This window comes from Dromiciops gliroides, chromosome 2 (genome assembly GCF_019393635.1).
Source record: "Dromiciops gliroides isolate mDroGli1 chromosome 2, mDroGli1.pri, whole genome shotgun sequence".
NCBI lineage: Eukaryota > Metazoa > Chordata > Mammalia > Microbiotheria > Microbiotheriidae > Dromiciops > Dromiciops gliroides.
The window spans coordinates 655,500,039-655,519,407 of record NC_057862.1 but is presented as its reverse complement, the minus strand read 5'-3'; the positions used below and the strand labels follow the sequence as shown (position 1 = coordinate 655,519,407).

General features: G+C 47.7%; 1 protein-coding gene across 1 annotated transcript in view; it reads right to left on the bottom strand.

Moving 5' to 3' along the window:
• The window catches only part of BCAR1 (BCAR1 scaffold protein, Cas family member), a 105,924-nt gene extending 88,137 nt beyond the window's left edge, over positions 1 to 17,787 (bottom strand). Inside the window, exon 1 of the mRNA XM_043986670.1 lies at positions 17,465 to 17,787. Coding sequence (XP_043842605.1) covers positions 17,465 to 17,476 — 12 coding nt within the window. The 5' untranslated portion in view covers positions 17,477 to 17,787. The remainder of the gene's footprint in view (positions 1 to 17,464) is intronic.
• Between the last annotated feature and the right edge of the window lie 1,582 nt (positions 17,788 to 19,369).

The window sequence follows — 19,369 nt, the reverse complement described above, 5'->3', positions numbered from 1 at the left end:
GAACACTGTGCTAAGTAATCATAATGCAAATCAAGGCAAACAAAAAGGACTCCTTAGAGAAGACTTACGTGAAACTAGGTCTGGGGAGCTTGTTTTGGGCAGCTGGGGAGAAGGACGGAATGGATCTGGGAGAGCCTCCCAGATACTCTTCAGAGGGCAACATGAAGAGCTAGCTGCTGATAGGTACTGGACACCAATTAAGGACAAACTGGAAAAGTGAACCAAGCTGGACGAGAGCCAAGCTTCCTGGAAACAAATTTCACAATGGGTACGTCGTTCTCTAGTATCTGGAGGCCTTGGGATCAGCCAGCAGCAACACAGATCATCTCTAGCCCTTGCACTGTGGTTCCTTGTCCTTTATTGATGATTTGCACCTGAGATACAACAGATTCAAAACTAAGAGCCTACTGTGTGCAGAGAATGGTCCTGAGGGAGATACAGATGTTAGAGGAGACAAAGTCCTGGCCCTGGAGAAATGCAGAGGTGTGTGTGTGTGTGTGTGTGTGTGTGTGTGTGTGTGTGTGTGTGTGTGTGTGTGTGTGTGTGTAAGATACCAGTCCAAATAGCTATAATACTCAGTATGATATAATGAATGCACTTGAACATTATGAAACAAAGTGCCGAGACACTGGGTCATTACTGAAGGGGAGGGTGTCCATGGAAGGTTTCCTGGAAGGAAGTGGTCATCTGAGTTGAGTTTTAACACTAGGATGGACCTTCAAAGGACAAGAAAGGGAAGTAGGCAGATAGGTGCCAGAATGAAAACCTGTATTGTGCTGGGGGAGAGGAGAGCAGCCCCATTTGGCAGTAATACACCATCCATGGAGGGGAGTAACATGAGATAGGGTGGTTGTAGATTGTGGAAGGCCTTGAATGCTTTCCTTTCAGTCCCATCTTTTATAGGAAGCTTTCCCAACCCCTCTTAATTCCACTGCCTTTTCTCTCTTAATTATCTCCTATTGGGGCAGCTAGGTGGCACAGTGGATAAAGCACCGGCCCTGGATTCAGGAGGACCTGAGTTCAAATCTGGCCTTAGACACTTGACACTTACTAGCTGTGTAACCTTGGGTAAGTCACTTAACCCTCATTGCTCCGCGAAAGAAAGAAAGAAAGAAAGAAAGAAAGAAAGAAAGAAAGAAAGAAAAAAGAAATGTTAAAAAAAATTATCTCCTATTTCTCCTGTATATAGCTTACTTTGTATATATTTGTTTGCACATTGTGTCTCCCATTAGATTGTGAGCCCCTTGAGGGACGGACCGTCTTTTGCCTCTTTTTTTATTGTGTGCATGTGATTTCCCTCTGTGAGTTAGAGTATTTTTTCTCATATGGCTATAGGTAGCTTTGATTATTTCATCTAAAAACTTCATGTCTTTTGATCATCTATCAATTGGGGAATGGCTCCCTTTTTAACAAATTTGACTCAGTTCTCTATGTGTTTGAGAACTTTTGCCTCTTTTTTGTAACACCATTGCTTAGCTCAGTGCCTGGCACATGGCAGGTGCTTATACTGATTGAATGACAGGGAGAAGAGTCTGCACTTTCCACAACAGGCACCTGAGAACCATCAGCAACTTTTGAGAACAGTAGCCTGGGGGGCAGCTAGGTGGCAGTGGATAAAACACCAGCCCTGGATTCAGGAGGACCTGAGTTCAAATCCGGCCTCTGATACTTGACACTTACTAGCTGTGTGACCTTGGGCAAGTCAATTAACCCTCATTGCCCTGCCTTAAAAAAAATTTTTTTTTTAAAGTAGATGAGGAGAACAGTAGCCTGACCACATTATTGGGGGAGTGCTACAAAGGACAGATTGGAGGAAGGAAAGGACAAAGAAAGGAAGGCCTGTAAGGAAAGCTGCTTCACTAGTCTAGCCTGGTGGTGATGAGGGTTTTCAGGAGGGGGACAGTGGTGGGAATGCTGAGGAAGGGATGGATACCAGAGATGTCCCTGAGGTACAACTGATGGGACTTGGCAACCGAGTGGACACAAGAAATGGGGGAAAAGGGAACAGGCAAAGTTCTGAAGCCCAGGTGGACCCTCCCCAAGCTGAGAGCAAGTGGAAGCTCAGGACATCACAGAGTGGCTGGAAAACAGCATTAGGAGCGTAAGGTTGTTCGAGGAAAGAAGTGACCTCAGAGAACTCCCCCCCCCCCACTCCACCGTGTCCTCCAGGAAAAAGCAGAAAGCCAAACCACTTCTACTCCCAGAGCCATTCAGGGATCTCCCTCCCACCATCACAAGGAGACCTTTGTGCAGCCACCAAGAGCCTGAGAAATCAAAACGGCCACCTTAGAAATGATCGCAGGGGATCTCTAGTTAAGCATCCTGTCTGGAGCAGGGAAGGAAACCAAAGCTGGGGAGTGAGGCGGCAGTGCGGGAGAAGGCCTCAGCCCCCAGGCCCCCAGCCCCAGCCTCCCCCACCAGCCACAGCCTGGGCAGAGCCTGCCCTTGAATTCCTGCTCTCAGGCGGGAGCCTGAGCCTACCCTTCATTTGTTCCTGCCCCATTGGGTCTAAACCAGTTTCACCATCTCTGGTTTTGATTACCTACTGGGACAGAGGACACCAGGGTGGGACCTATTATGGCAAATGATTAACAAAGAGAAGCGTAAGGCTGACTTACATCTGTATCCAGCCTTGGTTCAGATGGCCTTGTAAACTTTCTTTCATCTTTTTTTTTTCCTAACCCCAGTAAGCCAACCCTGGTGATAGTGATTACTGGCAGAAAACTAAGGTTTTGGGGGGGGGGTTTGGGTGGAGGGCACCCTGATCTAAGTGCTTAGCATAGTGCCTGGCACATAGTAGGTGCTATATAAGTGATTATCCCCTTCCTTTCCCCACTTCTGCCCAGCGAGCTGTGAGTGAATAGTTGAGACCAGTTCCAGCCCTCTCCGACAAGTGCAGGGTAGGGATATTTCACTTTTGCAGTCATCCAGAGATTTCAAAGAATTCATGGGATCTTGAAGGCCCCCAAATAATTGGAGCTCCTCTAGTCAGCAAGATGCAATGGGAAGATTACTGGATTGAGAGCCAGAAGCCCTGGGTTCAGATGCCAATAGTTATGGGACTTCTCATGGCCTCTGTGTCTTCCTCTGAAAAAATGAGGGAGTTGGACACAGATGATGCTGACATCCTTTCCAACGCTACTCTTCAGTATAATCCTAGTTCAAACTCCTCATTTTATTAAGATGGGGTAACTAAAGCCCTGCAAAGGGAAGACAACTTGTCTAAGTTGTTCAGTCATTTCAGTCACAGCTGACTCTTCATGACCCCTTTGGGGTTTTCTTAGCAAAGAGCCTGGAGCGGTTTGCTTCTCCAGCTCATTTGACAGATGAGGAAACTGAGGCAAACAGGGTTAATGACTGGCCCAGGGTCACCCAGCTAGTAAATGTCCAAAGCTGGATTTGAACTCAGGTCTTCCTGACTCCAGAATTGGCATTCTATCCACTGTGCCACCTTGCTGCCTGATTTTTTTTTTAATCATTCCCTAACTCTCTCCAAATATCAGCTCCAGTCCCAACTCCTAAAAGAAACTTTTGGGGCAGCTAGGTGGTGTAGTGGATGGAGTACTGGCTCTGGAGTCAAGAGGACCTGAGTTCAAATCCAGCCTCAGACACTTGATACTTACTAGCTGTGTGACCTAGGGCAACCCTGATTGCCTCACCCAGAAAAGAAAAAAGAAATTTTTACTAATTGTCCAGGTATTCGTGTTCCATTCCTCCTTCCCTCACTGAAATTACTATATATTTATTCTGCACATATTTCATATTTACTCATTTGGGTATGTGGCGTTTCCTCCCTGTAGAATATAAGCTTCTTGGGGACAGGAACTGTTATTGAATTATATTGAAGAGAAGTGGAGAAGCCAGGATTTTAACCCAAGACCCCTGACTCCTAATCCAATAGCTTCTTCCTGCTCTCTTTGCTCCGACGTGCCTTCTTTTGCGGGCTCACCCCATTGATTACTTCTTTCTTTGAGGAAAGGAGAGAAAGAGGAGGAGAGAAGAGGGAGGAAAGGACTAGAGCAGAAGGGAGAGAGGGGATCCCAAGGGGAGAAAGAAAAGGGGTGAAATCCCCTAGGAAACAAAAGAAACAATGGAGTTTCTATAAGGGCACATAAAAAATAAATAAATAACCCCTGCAATGAAAGGCGAGTCAGGAGTTCCAGGAGCTGTGATGAGCAGTGAAAAGAAGGCTAATTGTAGTAGATAATGCATCAGATTGCAAAGACAGGAGCCAATAGACCAGCCCTGGGCCCTGCTCCTCTGAGTCAGCTCTGATCAGGCCAACGTCAGAGGCCTAGTGATATCATGCGGATGAAAGGGGGAGGGAGACCTGCAGCAGAGATTGTCACCATGAGCTGAGGCCCTTTCTGACCCCTGGCTCCCATGCCTCTGTCCTGCCCAAAGGAGATGAAGTACTTCTTAGCTCTTCCCATGCAGACTTCAGAAGCTCCAGACCTCCCCATTTGAATCAGCTACCAGTTCTGGCACTGGAGACTCTCTACCAACCTGTTTCATCTTCCCTTTGGGGGCCTTCTCTCAAACGAGATGGTGCAGAAGCAAGAAGACCAGATTGGGCATCAGAAGGTTTGAATTTAACCCTGGCCTGGAAAAAAAAAGGAAGACTCCTCTCCCTGAGTTCAAATCCAGCCTCAGACACTAGTTGGGTGACCCTGGCTAAGTCACTTAACCCTGTTTGCCTCAGTTTCCTCATCTGTCAAATGAGCTGGAGAAGGAAATGGCAAACCACTTCAGTATCCAAAAAAATTGGACATGACTGAACACAATAAGGAAATGAAGAATACTCTCATTCGATGATAATGATGATGATGAGAGTAATGGTAATAAAGTAATTCTACTTAATGACCTATTCTACTGGGCCTTGGAGTCAGGAAGACCTGAGTTCAAATCCAGACTCAAATATGTGACTATGGGCCTGTCACTTAATCTCTGCTTGCCTTAGTTTCCTCAACTGTAAAATGGGGACCTATCTCCAAGGGCTGTTGTGAGAGACAAATGAGAGGATATCTGCAAAACACTTAATAGTGCCTGGTACAGAGCAAGTATCATGTAAATGGTACTTCCCCTACTTGCGCCAGAACAAAATTATTTTCATAACAATACTAAGTAAGAGGTTATTCGCCTAGTAAAACAGCCCTCCCTTTTCCAACTACATATTCTACATCTACTTCAAGCAAAACAGAATATTACAAAAGATGAAATGCACTTAGGAGAATTCAGTCACCTTTGGTTAAGACGGACTTTAAAGAGATCTGCAAAAATATGTAAAGTAAAATGCCACTTCTCACTAAATTATTTTTTGTTTTGGAAAAAATTCTTTTAAATAAAAATGCCATTTACATTAACATACAATGGGGTTTGTTATTTTTAATGAATTAATAAATGTTTCTAAAAATATATCAGTTGTAGGGGCAGCTAGGTGGTGCAGTGGATAGAGCACGGGCCCTGGATTCAGGAGGACCTGAATTCAAATTTGGCCTCAGACACTTGACACTTACTAGCTGTGTGACCCTGGGCAAGTCACTTAACCCTCATTGCCCCAGGAAAAAAACAAAGTATGGTTTTCTTTGTGTGCTGAAATCTTTCTTGCTCCACTGTCTAGCTGTCATGTATAGGTGACTCTGGTGGATTGCAAGCCAAGGAACCAAGATGGAAAAGCTTCAAGAATGGGCCCAGAGACTGAGCCTTTGAAGGTTCAGCTCAGCTCAATTTAGACAAGCTAATCATCACAAGACTGGCCTGATTTCCTAAATTATGGATTAGTAAAATACAAAAGATTTGAAATCATAAACCCTGGATATATTAAATATCTTTTTTTTTCTTTTTTTTTTGGTGGGCTTTCTTCTCTTTGTTTATATTTATTGCGAGGGCTACTAGGATTTAATGATTTTTATTTAGATAGCTCCTGTTCTGGGGATCCAGAAAATCCCTAGAAAGGCCCTGAAAATTCCTGCTTCTATTGAGGGAGAATAATCGGCCACTAATCCCACGCACTAGCTGAATTCCACCTAGGATTAAGATACCAATTCTTCCACAAGGTCCAAACAACAAGGAGCCTTTGTAGGAGGGGAAGCTGGGTCAAGGTGCCTTGAGCCCAAGTCCAGGCCCCCAGCCAGTGCTCCAGCCCCAAAGAATGGTGGTGATTGTTGCCAGGTCCCTGACTCCTTGGGGCACAAGGGGAACCATGGAATAAGGCCTGTAAGACTTTACATTTTACTTTGCTAACTTGAAAGCACAATGTAAATGTCACTTCTTGTTGTTCTGTAAGAGCTGGTTTTAGCCACAGATCAGCATCAGCAAGGCCGGAGGAAATGATGAACCAGGAATGCGAAGGGAAGTACTTGACTACCCAAATATCTGTTAGTAAAGGGCTGGCTTGGTGGTGCAGTGGAGAGACTCTTTCCTCCTCTGCAGTTAATAACCACCCAAAAGTCAATGAGCATTTACTAAATGCCTACTCTGGGTCAGACACAGTGCTAAAGAAAGGCAAAAAAAATAAAATCAGTGTGGGCCCTCAAGAAACTCAGTCTAACAGGGGAGGGAACATGTAAACAAGCTGGAATTCCCACCTACCCGCAGCAGGGTTATCTTCACTCCAAAATTGGGCTCTACATACCCCAACCCTTACCTAAGTTTGGTTCTTCCCACCTCCCACCATGGCAGTTTAATTTGTAAAATAATTTCTATTAACAAGTAAGATGGGGGCAGCTAGGCGGCACAGCAGATAAAGCACTGGCCCTGGATTCGGGAGGACCTGAGTTCAAATCCAGCCTCAGACACTTGACACTTACTAGCTGTGTGACTCTGGGCAAGTCATTTAACCCTCATTGTCCCCACCAAAAAAAGAAAAGACAAAAATGAAAAAACAAAACAAAACAAAAAACAAGTAAGCTGGATCAAGATATAGATGAGATAAATTGGGGGAGGTGCAAAGGGTCCCTACTCTATTCTAATCAAGAAGAGAATTTACTGTGTTAGCATTCACAGTGGCCCTTTGTGGGACCAATGCCAGAGACATACGTTGAGCCAAAGAGGATGTAGGTAAGAGGAAACAGAGACCCCTCCCAGTGACAGTCTGGAATTCAAATTTATATGATGACCAGGCTCCAAGTCTCAACCCATTTATCAAAGCAAGTGCAATTCTCATTTCTGGGCGGCAAGAAGAACAAGCTGGGTAGAGAAGGTGCTTCAGTCTGCAGGAAGCAGGAGTAAATACACCAACCCCAAGAAGGGGCAACAAAGCAGGCTATTTCGCCCCGACATTCTGAACAGCAAAGGGAAGAGGAATCGGCCTGGGATCACACACACACACACACACACACACACACACACCCGAGGAAGCTTCAGCCAAGTTTTCAGAGATGATGGAGAGTGGGTGGGAAGGTGGTGATGCCACCAAGAAGGAGGGTGCCAGAGGATGGCAAGAAGGGGGGAATGTGAAGGTTTGAAACAGGTCCTAGGTGGGGTCAAAGGACTCTGGTTCAGACAACCACACAGTGTGACTGGTTTTTACTGTTGGCCCATACCTGGAGTGCTGAGTTCAGTTCTTGGCACCGCTTTTTAGAAAGGACATTAACCAAAGCAAGACTGTCCAAGGGAGACTGAACAGAAAGGTAAAGGCTGTGCCAGGATGACGTTAAAGAAAAAAAATATTAATACCTAGTATTGTAGGCCCAAGTCTACCAGAAACTTTTTTTTAATCATTTAACATCCTAAATTCAAGCATTTCTAGCTTAGAGAGAGAAATGTCCAAGCTGACAGAGTCTGTACTAATTCCCTAGGACATCTCCCTACCCCAAGACAATCTGAAATAACATTTATAGAAATCTCAAACTAGGAAAAGGTCACAATATGTTAAGAGACAGCTATTGGGGGAGGGGTGTCACCCTTCAAGACCAAGTCAAGAACTACTTAGAAGGGTCAGTAGGATTGGGATAGGTTTAAGAGAAGATGGACGGGGGCAGCTAGGTGGCACAGTGGATAAAGCACCAGCCAGATTCAGGAGAACCTCAGTTCAAATTTGGCCTCAGACACTTGACACTTACTAGCTGTGTGACCCTGGGCAAGTCACTTAACCCTCCTTGCTCTGCCAAAAAACAAACAAAAAAAGACATTAGGAGACCCCCCCCTTTTTCCAGAGCTAAGGCCCATCAAGCAAGCAGTGCCCCGAGCTTGGCATAACAACAATCCTTTGCATTCACCCTCTAGATGATCTCACTCTCTGACAAAAATCATGTAATTTTATTGTATTGCTTTGACCAGCACTAGGCATTCTCTGAGCTCAGACAAGTACCTGCTGTATCCATGTTCCATTCATGAAGTCCTGCTATGAATCAAACTTATAAAAAAAGCCAGTGTCACTGTACTGAAGAGCAGAGTGCATCAGCTGTTCTGCCTGGAAGAGGAAAGATGCCCCTCCCAGGATGCGTTCATTACCTCCAATCTCATCTCCATGCCCCTCTAATTTCCTCTCCCCTCTGATTGGAGGGCTGGACAGTGGCATACCAAACTCCTCCCAATACCTTCCTTTATAGGAGACAGAAAGTGGACTTTTGGGCATCTGCTGCTCTTCCTGATTTGAACTCCACAGAACAAGATGAGCCCCTTGACCCTGGCAGGTCCCCCCTGGTGTAGATGCCCCCTTGCTCAAGCCACAGTTCAGAATGATCTATCCCTAAAAAAAAAAAACCTTCAGGGTAGGTCTGCCCAAGGAACAGTCTCGATTGTAGCAGGCTTTACAACAGGTCACGTATTTTTCATCTCAGAACACCAACTAGAGGAATTAAGTTGTCATTGTTGGGTGTGTTTATATGATTATGTGTTTTAACCCATCAGCCCAAGAAGAGTTCTATTCAAAACCTTAGAACTCTCAACATATTGCCAAACCAGTGGATGGAGGCTAAAATTAAGTCTTTCATTGCAGTAAAAATAAAAACGACACCTGGCTGAGAGTGAAGTGAAAAAAAAAACAGCTAGGATTTATATAGTATAGAGATTTGAGGTCTACAAAGCTCTTTACCTACATCAGTTCATTGGATCTTCACAACTTTTTGGGGGGGGGGCAATGAGGGTTAAGTGACTTGCCCAGGGTCACACAGCTAGTAAGCGTCAAATGTCTGAGGTCAGATTTGAACTCAGGTCTTCCTGAATCCAGGGCTGGTGTTTTATCCACTGCGCCACCTACCTGCCCCCCACAACTATTATTATCTTTGTTTTACAGATGAGGAAATCCAGGCTGACAAACATTAAGTAACTTGCCTAGGGTCATATAGCTAATTTAGGCAATATTTGAACTTGGGTCTTCCTGATTTGAGTATAGCACTCTATGCAGTGCACCTCCGAAATGACTGAGAGGAAATGTTCAATTAGTAGATGCCTCATCCTAATCTCAGGGCTGGACGAAACTTTAAGCATGACCCAGCTAAACTAGGAGAAAGCATAGTTGTTGCTTTTTAGTTGTGTCTGACTCTTTGTGACCCCATTTGGGGTTTTCTTGGCAAAGATACTGGAGTGGTTTGCATTCCCTTCTCTGGTTCATTTGACAGATGAAGAAACTGAGGCAAACAGGGTTAAGTGACTTGCCCAGGGTCACACAGATAGTGTCTGAGGCTGCATTTGAAATCAGGTCTTCCTGACTCCAGGCCCAGATCCTGCCTCTGACACTTGCTACCTGCCTCCCTGGGCTTTCAACTTCCTCATTTGTTTTTGTTGGTTTTTTGGGGGTTTTTTTGTGAGGCAATTGGGGTTAAGTGACTTGCCAAGGGTCACCCAGCTAGTAAGTGTCAAGTGTCTGAGATCGGATTTGAACTCAGGTCCTCCCGACTCCAGGGCCGGTGCTCTATCCGCTGTGCCACCTAACTGCCCCTCAACTTCCTCATTTGTAAAATGAGTGGTTTGGAATCCATGGCCTATGAGGTAGGAGGCACTTTCAGCTATAGAATCTATGATCCTATTTCAAACCCTTTCATTTTACAGATGAAGAAACTGAGCCCCAAGAGGAAAAGTGACTCACCCGGGACGGCTAGGTGGCACAGTAGATAAAGCACTGGCCCTGGAGTCAGGAGGACCTGAGTTCAAATCCGGCCTCAGACACTTAACACTTACTAGCTGTGTGACCCTGGGCAAGTCACTTAACCCCAATTGCCTCACTAAAAAAAAAAAAGTGACTCACCCAAAGTCACGCAGTAAATTCACAGCAGAGCTGGAACTATAAAATCATAGTCTCCTCTCTCTTGTTCAGTGCTATTCCCCCAACTTCCTTGTTAACACCCTTTCTTCTATGTTAGCCCCTCTCTCAGACAGCCAAAATTCCTGTAAACTTGTTCGGTTACTAAGTCTTCTAGATTCAAACCCCACTGATGCCAAGGCCACCATCCCCCCTCCCTCTGCCCACACACACATAACACACACCCATGCACATACAATTAATATCTTATTCCTTCTTCTCCCTCCATCTCCAGCCCTGAAGCTCCTCCACACCACTGGGTCCCGGCTGCAGCACATGAGTGCTGAATTAAGATGACACTGGTTTTTATCAACCAGGGTATTAGTGTGACTAAGTGGGGCCAATTCCGGGTGCTCTCTGCCTCCAGTTTACACACAGGTACCAACGTCACCCTGGGTGGGAATAAGAGCTTCACAAAAAGAAGGATTTGCTAAAAGCAGCTCATCCCAGTGTTTCCCTAGTACCTGCTACAGGGTCATTAAGGGGAAACTGAGATAAAGCGATGACAATGGTAATGTTCCCTTTCTCTCTGGACATTTCTAAAAGAACTGAGGAAAATGCACAGAGAAACAAGTCATTAAAAAAATCTTTTAAAGCAATTCAATAAACATTTACTAACCCCTAGCTGTGGGCATCATCAGCTTAGTAGTACAGGTGTTAGAATACTGGGTCCACAGTCAGGAAGATATGAGTTCAAATCTGGCCTCAGACACTTACTAGTTGTGTTACCCTGAGCGAGGCACTTAACCCCTGTTTGCCTCAGTTCCTCATCTGTCGAATGGGGACATGCTGAAGAAGGAAATGGAAAACCACTCCAGGATCTTTGCCAAGACAGACTTGTGACAAAGAGTCAGACACAGAGTGAATTACTGAACAACCCATTGTGTACGGGAATTCTATTCCAGACTAAAGGGGTCAGGACAGGACATGTAATTTCAATAGTAAGGAAACTCCCTTTGCCGATTCAGGTTGGCAACTTCTTAGGGAACTGTCCCCAGCAATGAGAGGCTTGTTGGGGTCACCTAGCCACGATGAGTCAGGGGCAGTCTTGTAACAGGTCTTCCTGGTTTGGAGGTCAGTTCTCTATCCGTTATACCCCAGTGCCTCTCAGGGTATAAAAACAAAAGGGAAATAAGCCATGCCTCTTTCTCTTAGGAAGTTTTCCTATCAAATAGAGAAGGATAAGATAGGGACACAAAGTCAAACCAATGCCCAAGAGTGGCATTACCCATCAACTCTGAGAGATCCACAGAGTGGGGAAAGATGACTTCTAGCCAAGAAGGATCAGGGACAATTTGATGGAAGAGGTGGCTGCTGAGCCCAACCTTGGAAGACAAGAGGATTCCAATGGTTCAAGAGTGAGAAGATGAGGGGGGTGGGAGTGGGGAGGGAGAGACATTCCATGAGGAATGGAAGGAAAGGGCAGGTTGAGTTCAGCAAACAGGGAGGAGTCCAGTTTGGCTGGAGCAGAGACGACATATGGGGGAGTGGTGGGAGGTAGGCTAGAAGGGCAGGCCAGAGCCACACTGCGGAAGGTTTGGCATCCCATGCTGTGGCACTGACCGATGGATAGAGGAGAAGCTAAGGACACACTTTCGCTCCCAATGAGAGTTACTTGGCACCTCTATCCTTGATAGCAAAACTGCGTCAATAATGTCATTCTTTGGGGCAGCTAGATGGTGCAGTGGATAGAGCACCGGCCCTGGAGTCAGGAGTACCTGAGTTCAAATCCAGCCTCAGACACTTAACACTTACTAGCTGTGTGACCCTGGGCAAGTCACTTAACCCCAATTGCCTCACTAAAAAACAAAAACCAAAAAACCAAAAATAATGTCATTCTTCCCTATTACTCTGTGAAGGGCTGAGGTGCCCATGTTGGATACTAAAGTAATAATAACTAACATTTCTATGGTCTTTTAAAGGTTTTGAAATGTTTTACATATTTGACTTTCACAAAACCTTATGACCTTGGGACTCTCCTTATCCCCATCTTACAGATAAGGAAACTAAATCTGAGAGTTCATGACCTGCTCAGGGTCCCATGGATAGTAAATGCCAGAGGCAGGATCCTCTGTGCAGCTATCCACTGTGCCACCTAGACACCCATAATGGGAAACCGAGGCACAGAGCAGAGCGAAGCCCCACAGATGCCTAGAGAGTCATTTGCAGAGCAGGAATGACCTTATCACATATCTATTTGCTCATGGAATGCCTTCCCCCATCCTTAACCCCACCCCTCAACTACCCCAGGGACATCGTTCTAGGAAGTGTCAACAGGGGGACCATCTACAAAATGTATAGAGGCCAAAGTTCCTTCTCCCTTAATGAACTCACTCCACAGTTAAAGGGGGAGAGAGGCTGAGTGAAGGGACCCAGCTGCCCCAGCTCTTCAGTACAATAGATGGATGCTGCTGCCCACCCCTCTGGAATTCAGCCTGATACGCAGCAGGCCTCAATGTGACCCTTCAAAGCCATGGGGTTTTTTTAGCTTAGATGCTTGGGAAAAATCAACCACTCAATGAGTCATCCCAGGCCCATCTCCATTGACAAAAAATAAAAAAGAAATGCAAAAAAAAAAAAAAAAAGAAAGAAAGAAATCGCAGAGCTCAATGCCACCTCTTCTTACCCTTTCCTTCCCTAGAGAACTCAGTGCTAGCTTCAGTCCTCACAGCATCTTGTCATTTCTTTGGGGCTAAATGTCCTGCCTCAGCATTATTTTGGATAATGAGAGCCACAATGAATGCCTGGCTTAAAATCCAAACGTGGCCGTGGGCACAGACATGATCCACAGCTATTCTGAGCTCAATGTGTTTCAGGCACTAAAAGAGACAGACAGCTCTGCCTGGAAACTTCCCTGTGGCCATCCCTCAGCAGATGAAAGCAATTTCAGACTTTCTCTTCCACTCCAAAAATGAAGGGGGGGAAAGCCCTGTAGCCCTCCCCCCACTCACCCACAGATCTTGCCTGAGGGCCCAGTATATCTCTGCTCTGATGTGAGGAATAAAGCTTCTTGGGAGACAAAAATCATAAAATAGCCACGTTTCCACCCCAAAACAAATCCATGCTTAGCTGTCTCTGCCAGAAGGTTTATAGCTAATTAGAAGTCAGCCGTTAAATGGGCTTCCCTGTTTTGTCCACATTTGGTTTCTGGTGGAAGGACACCTGATGAGATGATGGTCAACCAGCCAACCAGGGGGTCCCTCCTTCACCTTCTCCCAATCCCCCATCTGCCCCACCCCCTTCACTGCTCCCAGGGAGGCTCCCAGGCTGATCTCACCAAATGTGACAGGGAGGCAGAGCCAGAGCCAGATGGGGACCCAACCACCTGGTAACAATAACACTGCCCACAGAGGGGGGAATGAGGTCACTTGGGTAACTTATCAAGCTGATTAGTATACAGAATCCTCATTGTCCCAACCCCAATACCTGCCTGTGCCCCCCAGGAAAATCAGGGACTCTGGAATAAGGGATCAAGATATGATCCAACCAACCCTTCTCCACTCTTACCTCCCACTCTCAGTACTCTCATTTGTTTGGTTTTTGCTGGGCAATGGGGGTTAAGTGACTTGCCCAGGGTCACACAGCTAGTAAGTGTCAAGTGTCTGAGGCCAGATTTGAACTCAGAGACTCCTGAATCCAGGGCCAGTGCTTTATCCACTGCGCCACCTAGTTGCTGCCCTCCCCCCACCCCACCCCTCCTTGGTATTCTCAGCTCCAAGCAAGGCTAAGCTCAAGGTTTGACGTTCTACAAGAGGCTTTTCTGATTCTCCCAAATTAACACTCTTAGTCTTTAATGACTTTCTGTGTGTTTTATAGAAGTAGACTAGAATCTCCTTGAGGACAGAGACTACTATGTTTTTCTTTGCTGAGCTTGTGCTGAGCTTGGAAAATCAAGAAGACCTGAATTCAAAACTAGCCCCAAACACTCTGAGTGACTCTAGGCAAGTCACTTCACCTCGATCAGGCTCAGTTTCCTGGGGATGATAATAGCAACTACTTAACAGGGTTGTTGTGAGGATCAAGTTAAGACAACATTAAAGAGTTGTATCAATGTTGGCTGTTATTATTCTTTCTATCCCCAGTTCCTAATACTTTTGTTGTTGTTCAGTTGTTTTTCAGGCCTGTCTAACTCTTCATGGCCCCATCATGACCCAAAGATCCTGGAGTGTTTGCCCTTTCCTTCTCCAGCTCATATGACTGATGAAGAAACTGAGGCAAACAGGGTAAAGTGACTTGCCCAGGATCACACAGCTAGTAAGTGTTTGAGACTGGATTTGAACTCAGGTCTTTGTGACTCCAGGCCAGGTCACCACCTAACTACCCCTGCTTCCTTAGTCCTTGGGAGGCCCTTAAGTTTTGGCTGAATGAATCAATCCTTTAAAACGACATCCCAATTTTCCAAATCTTCTTGCAGAAGGCCAATAAGGTCCAGCTTTATGCAGACCTCATTCTGACCTGCTATACATTGAAAGCTCTCTGTATAGTCACAGGTCTCACTCAGGAACACCAGGGCCAACCTAAACTTAGTCTTCTCTTTCCACCCCAGTACAGCAAGGATGAGACAGAACAGGGGCAGTCAGTGGCCTCCCCAACTTAACCAAGTTCCAAAGAGCTGGGTGTGAAAACTGTGGAACTGTGAGCAGCTTCTTAGAGAAAAGGGCCTCAGAAAAGGGCAGAGGGGTGGGGTTTGGCAGGAATTGTTTGTTTCTGTTTTAAAGATTAGATGATTCTATAATAATTAGGCTCAAAACACTTTAAAACAGAATTGGTAAGCAAGGGGGGAAGAGAATCACAACACCCAATGAAAGCTCTAATTTTTTCTTCTGTAACTCTGAATTACCCTGCTTCCACTGTGGGCGGAAGCCAGCCTCTAATTCCATAATAACAAGGCACAGTACTTACATAGCATCTTTCATCCAATAATCTCCAAACACTTTACAGTAGTTAATTAAGACTCAAATCTGCCCCCTGCGAAGAAGATACTATAAGACTGCTTTATAATAAAGAGATAGGACAATGGAGGGGAGAGTGGGGAGGAGAGGTTCAAAATGAGGAGATTAAGGACCCAGAAACAAGTTGATAAAACTGGAGGTCCATGGGCTTCTTGACTAAATTTGAGGCCAGAGAGAGGCTAGGGACGCAATGGAATAATGGGTATATAAGATACCCAAATTTGTGACATCATAGCTGGAAGGGACCCTCAGAGATGACTTAGTCCAATCCTTATTTCTTCATTCCTCCCTCCATTCCATGAATTCAGTTCAACAAACATTAATTAAGAGCCCATTACTTGCTAGATACTGAGAATAGGGGGAAAAAATCCTTACTTTCAAAGGGCTTGCATTTTACTGGGATTGAATACAACATGACCCAGATTAAAAAAAAAAAATAGAGGTTAATTGAAGGAAGGAGAAAGCATGAACAACTGGAGGGAAGAGAGAGAGTTTCCTAGAGATGGCAGCACCTGAGCTGAGCCATGAAGGTAAAGGATGAGGAAACTTTAGGCCCCATTAAGGTAAAGGGATTTTGTTCAAGGTCACATAGGAAGGATGTTTCCAGTCTGAGATTTTAGTCTCTTTCACACATAGCAACCCCTCCTCTGAGAGCAATATTATGAGAATCTACCCATCTGCAAAATGGGATACCATATGGCACTGGGAAGCCTCCTAGGGCAACTAATAACTTGGCCCAAAGTACCAAAGAAACACCTTCAAGATCCTATTACTTGAGCACTGAAAACTATCTTATTTGGCAGGATTCGGATCTTGAAGTGTTAATAGTTATCCCCAAGGCTGATGATGAGGCCTAATAGCAGCAGTCATCCTCCCAAGACAGGGGAAGAAGAGGATCATGGATTAGGGGAAACTGAGCTGAGCAAACACATGGTGTGCCGGGCATTGGCTTTCCATAAGTAAGACCACAGAGAAGCTAAGTTTGTCACAGAAGTCTCAAAGAGCACTGGACCAGCAGAGAAATGTTTTCCTACCTGCTGGTGGAAAGAAACATGATACTTGAGTCTGTTAGTGATGTGCCTTGAACTGTGAAATAGATTTAATCACCTTTCCCTTGATTTGCTTTTTTCTCCCCATTTGTTTTTCCCCAAACACCTCATTTTCAATATCTGCCTCTGATGGTGCTGATCTCTTTCCATGGAGAAAACTCCTTCCCCATCCCAGTCCTTCCCTGGGGGAGGAGGGAAATAAAAACCTCAGACTTGGCTTGTTTTAAAACCATCCCCAGCAGCCGCACCACCATAAAGCCTCTAACTCATGCACAAACTCACACTGTGCCAAGGTTTTCCTTTTCCAGATCACCCTGAAGTGTAGGCACCTCCCGCCCCCAGCTCACTGAGCCTTGGCCCCAGGTGGCAAAGATGGAAAGGACCATTCATTGCAGTAAACAGAACCCAAGTGTGGAAGATGCGCTCAGCCCAAGAACCTGCTGATCTGGTGTCTCCCGAGTACTCCCCTGCTGGGGCCCAGCCTTGGAAGAGAATTGCTCACCGCCCAGGGCAGCTGGCAGCATCAGCACCGGCTGGGCAGACAACCCAGACGTTAGCCAAACCAGACCCCAGCCTGGAACTGGAAACTCACAAGGGACCAGGCAGCTGGACGGATGGGAGTAGAGGAAGGGAGGGAAGGAGGGAGTAAGGGCCCGAGAGAGAAGGGGAAATGCGAAGTAGTTCGGAGAAGTTTAACAAAAGTTTCCGGGGGATTTTATCCAGCAGGAGGAAAAGTTTGAAGGTAGAGCCATCTGGCAAGGCCGGGAGAGTTTCCCCTGGGTCTCCTTGCTGATCATTTTGATGTCAAGTGACGGCACAAAATCCGTGTCTCGGAGATCCCTCCCCGCTCTCCATCCTTGCAGTCCTGGGAGCCAAAAAAGCAAAGCCCTCGGTGGAAGAGGAAGTGGGAGAAGCACCCCATTCTCCGATCGTTTCGGGAGGGGGGGGGAGAAACGAAGCGGGGCGACACAGGGAGATCACCCCCACCTTGCGCCCCCCCGCCAAAGTCGTGGCGCACGAATAAGGCTGGTCTGGTGCAGCCCCCCACCCCCGCTCTCCGAGGTGGGCCCCGCGCACTATGCCCAGGCCGGCCGCCAAGTCCCCGGAGAGCGGCACGCGCCGGCAGCCCGGCTCCTGGGGTCCCCTCGCTCCCCGCTCCGCCCCTCTGGTGAGCCTGGCACAAAGGCGGCGGCGGCAGCGGCGGCGGGCGCGGTACTCACCGGCACAGACATCTTGGCGGCCGTCGCCCGGGCCCGGGATGCTCCTCCACTCCCTCGGCTGGCTCTCCTCTCGGGGGCTGCGGGGCGCGCGGCGGGGGCCCGGTGCGGGCGCAGCTCCCGCCTGGTAGCCTGCGAGGCGCGTGGCGGGGCTGCTGCGACTGCGGCTGCTGCGGGGGCGGCAGCGGGCTCTCAGCTCGGGGCACCCCGGGCGGGCCCCGCGCTCAGAGCCCCTCGGCGGCACCGGGGCGCATCCCGAGGCTCTCCTCCCCGGAGGCGGGGGCTGGGCTCGGCCGGGGCCGGGGCCGGGGCCGGGGCTGGGGTGTGCGCGCTCTCCACCCGCCCCTTTCCCTCCCTCGGGGGTCCGGGCCACCCTCCCCACCCCGCCCCGCGAGGGCCGGGACTCCGGGGGGGCCGCGAGGGCAGGCTCGCCCGCTGCCTGGGTCCGGGCCGCTAGCTCGGGGTGGCCGGGGGCGCACGCAGCCCGAGCCGGTCGGTGCAACTCGGCTCTCACTCCCTCCGTGCGCAGGCGCTGCTGCTCGGCGGCGGCCTCCTCCTCCTCCTCCTCCTCCTCCTCCTCCTCCTCCTCCTCCTCCTCCTCCTCCTCCTCCTCCTCCTCCTCCTCCTCCTCCTCCTCCTCCTCCTCCTCCTCCTCCTCCTCCTCCTCCTCCTCCTCCTCCTCCTCCTCCTCCTCCTCCTCCTCCTCCTCCTCCTCCTCCTCCTCCTCCTCCTCCTCCTCCTCCTCCTCCTCCTCCTCCTCCTCCTCCTCCTCCTCCTCCTCCTCCTCCTCCTCCTCCTCCTCCTCCTCCTCTCTTTCCCTCCCCTCCTCTCTTCTTGGAGCTCAGGGCTTCGTTAAAGGGAAGGACCCCGGCCCCAGTTGTTTTTTTTTGTTTTGTTTTGTTTTGTTTTTCTGTCGGCCTAAGGCGTAGTTCCAGGGAGCTGCTTCACCCCGCCCCTGACTTTCTCTGACATTCAGGGACTCACGGGAGAAGCTGGGGCTTCCCTTCCGCTTCACCAAGAAAGAGATCACCTCCCACCTACACTGTACTGTATAGATCCCGTAAGGGATAGCTGTTAGCGTGTTGTATCTCTGCTAGAATATGAGCGCACTGAGGGCAGGGGCTGCGGTTGTGCCTTTCCTTCTATTCTCAGTTCTTCCAAGGGTGTAAGTGCTGGGTACCACCTCCGACCCCACACAGGCTCCGGGGAGGTGAGGGGAGCGGCTTTCTTTGTATGCCCAGTGCTTAGAACCCTACCTGGCACGTAGTAAACGCTTACTACATGTTTGTTGATGTTGAAAACGGGCTGGAGAAGCAGTCGTGGAATGATGAGGGGACCTGAGATGGATTCCCGGGCCTGCCCTTCTTAACTCAGTGTCTATGCGCTGGCTACTTAAGACCGTGGAGTCCTGGACCCATAGCCAGAAGAGGCCTTCATCCCATCCAGCTGCCTCATTCTGTACATGTGAGAGAAATCCAGGGGGGTTGTGACTTAACCAAGCTCTCAGGAGTGAGTAGAGCCGGTACTAGAATGAATGAACGGATGGACGGATGGATAGATGAATGAATGAATGAATGAGTGAATGAATGAATGAATGAAAAAAGCATTCATTGTTTTCCACGTGCCCAGAACTGAGCTAAAGGCTGGGATTACAAATGCAAAAATAGTTCCTGTCCTCAAGGAGTTTACATTCTAATAGAGTAAACAACACACGTAGAAGAGTGATGTGGGGGGCGGTGCACTTTGGTCCAGAATGTTACCAGGGAGGTCAATGGGACCCTAGTGGAACTGAGACAAAAGCTGAATAGATTGTTGCCAGGCTAGGGGGAGGGAGGAATAGTCGAGGACATTTGTGGAAAAGGAAGGAGAATTTAAATATAAACTGTCAGGGTGCACGGTCAGTGCTGT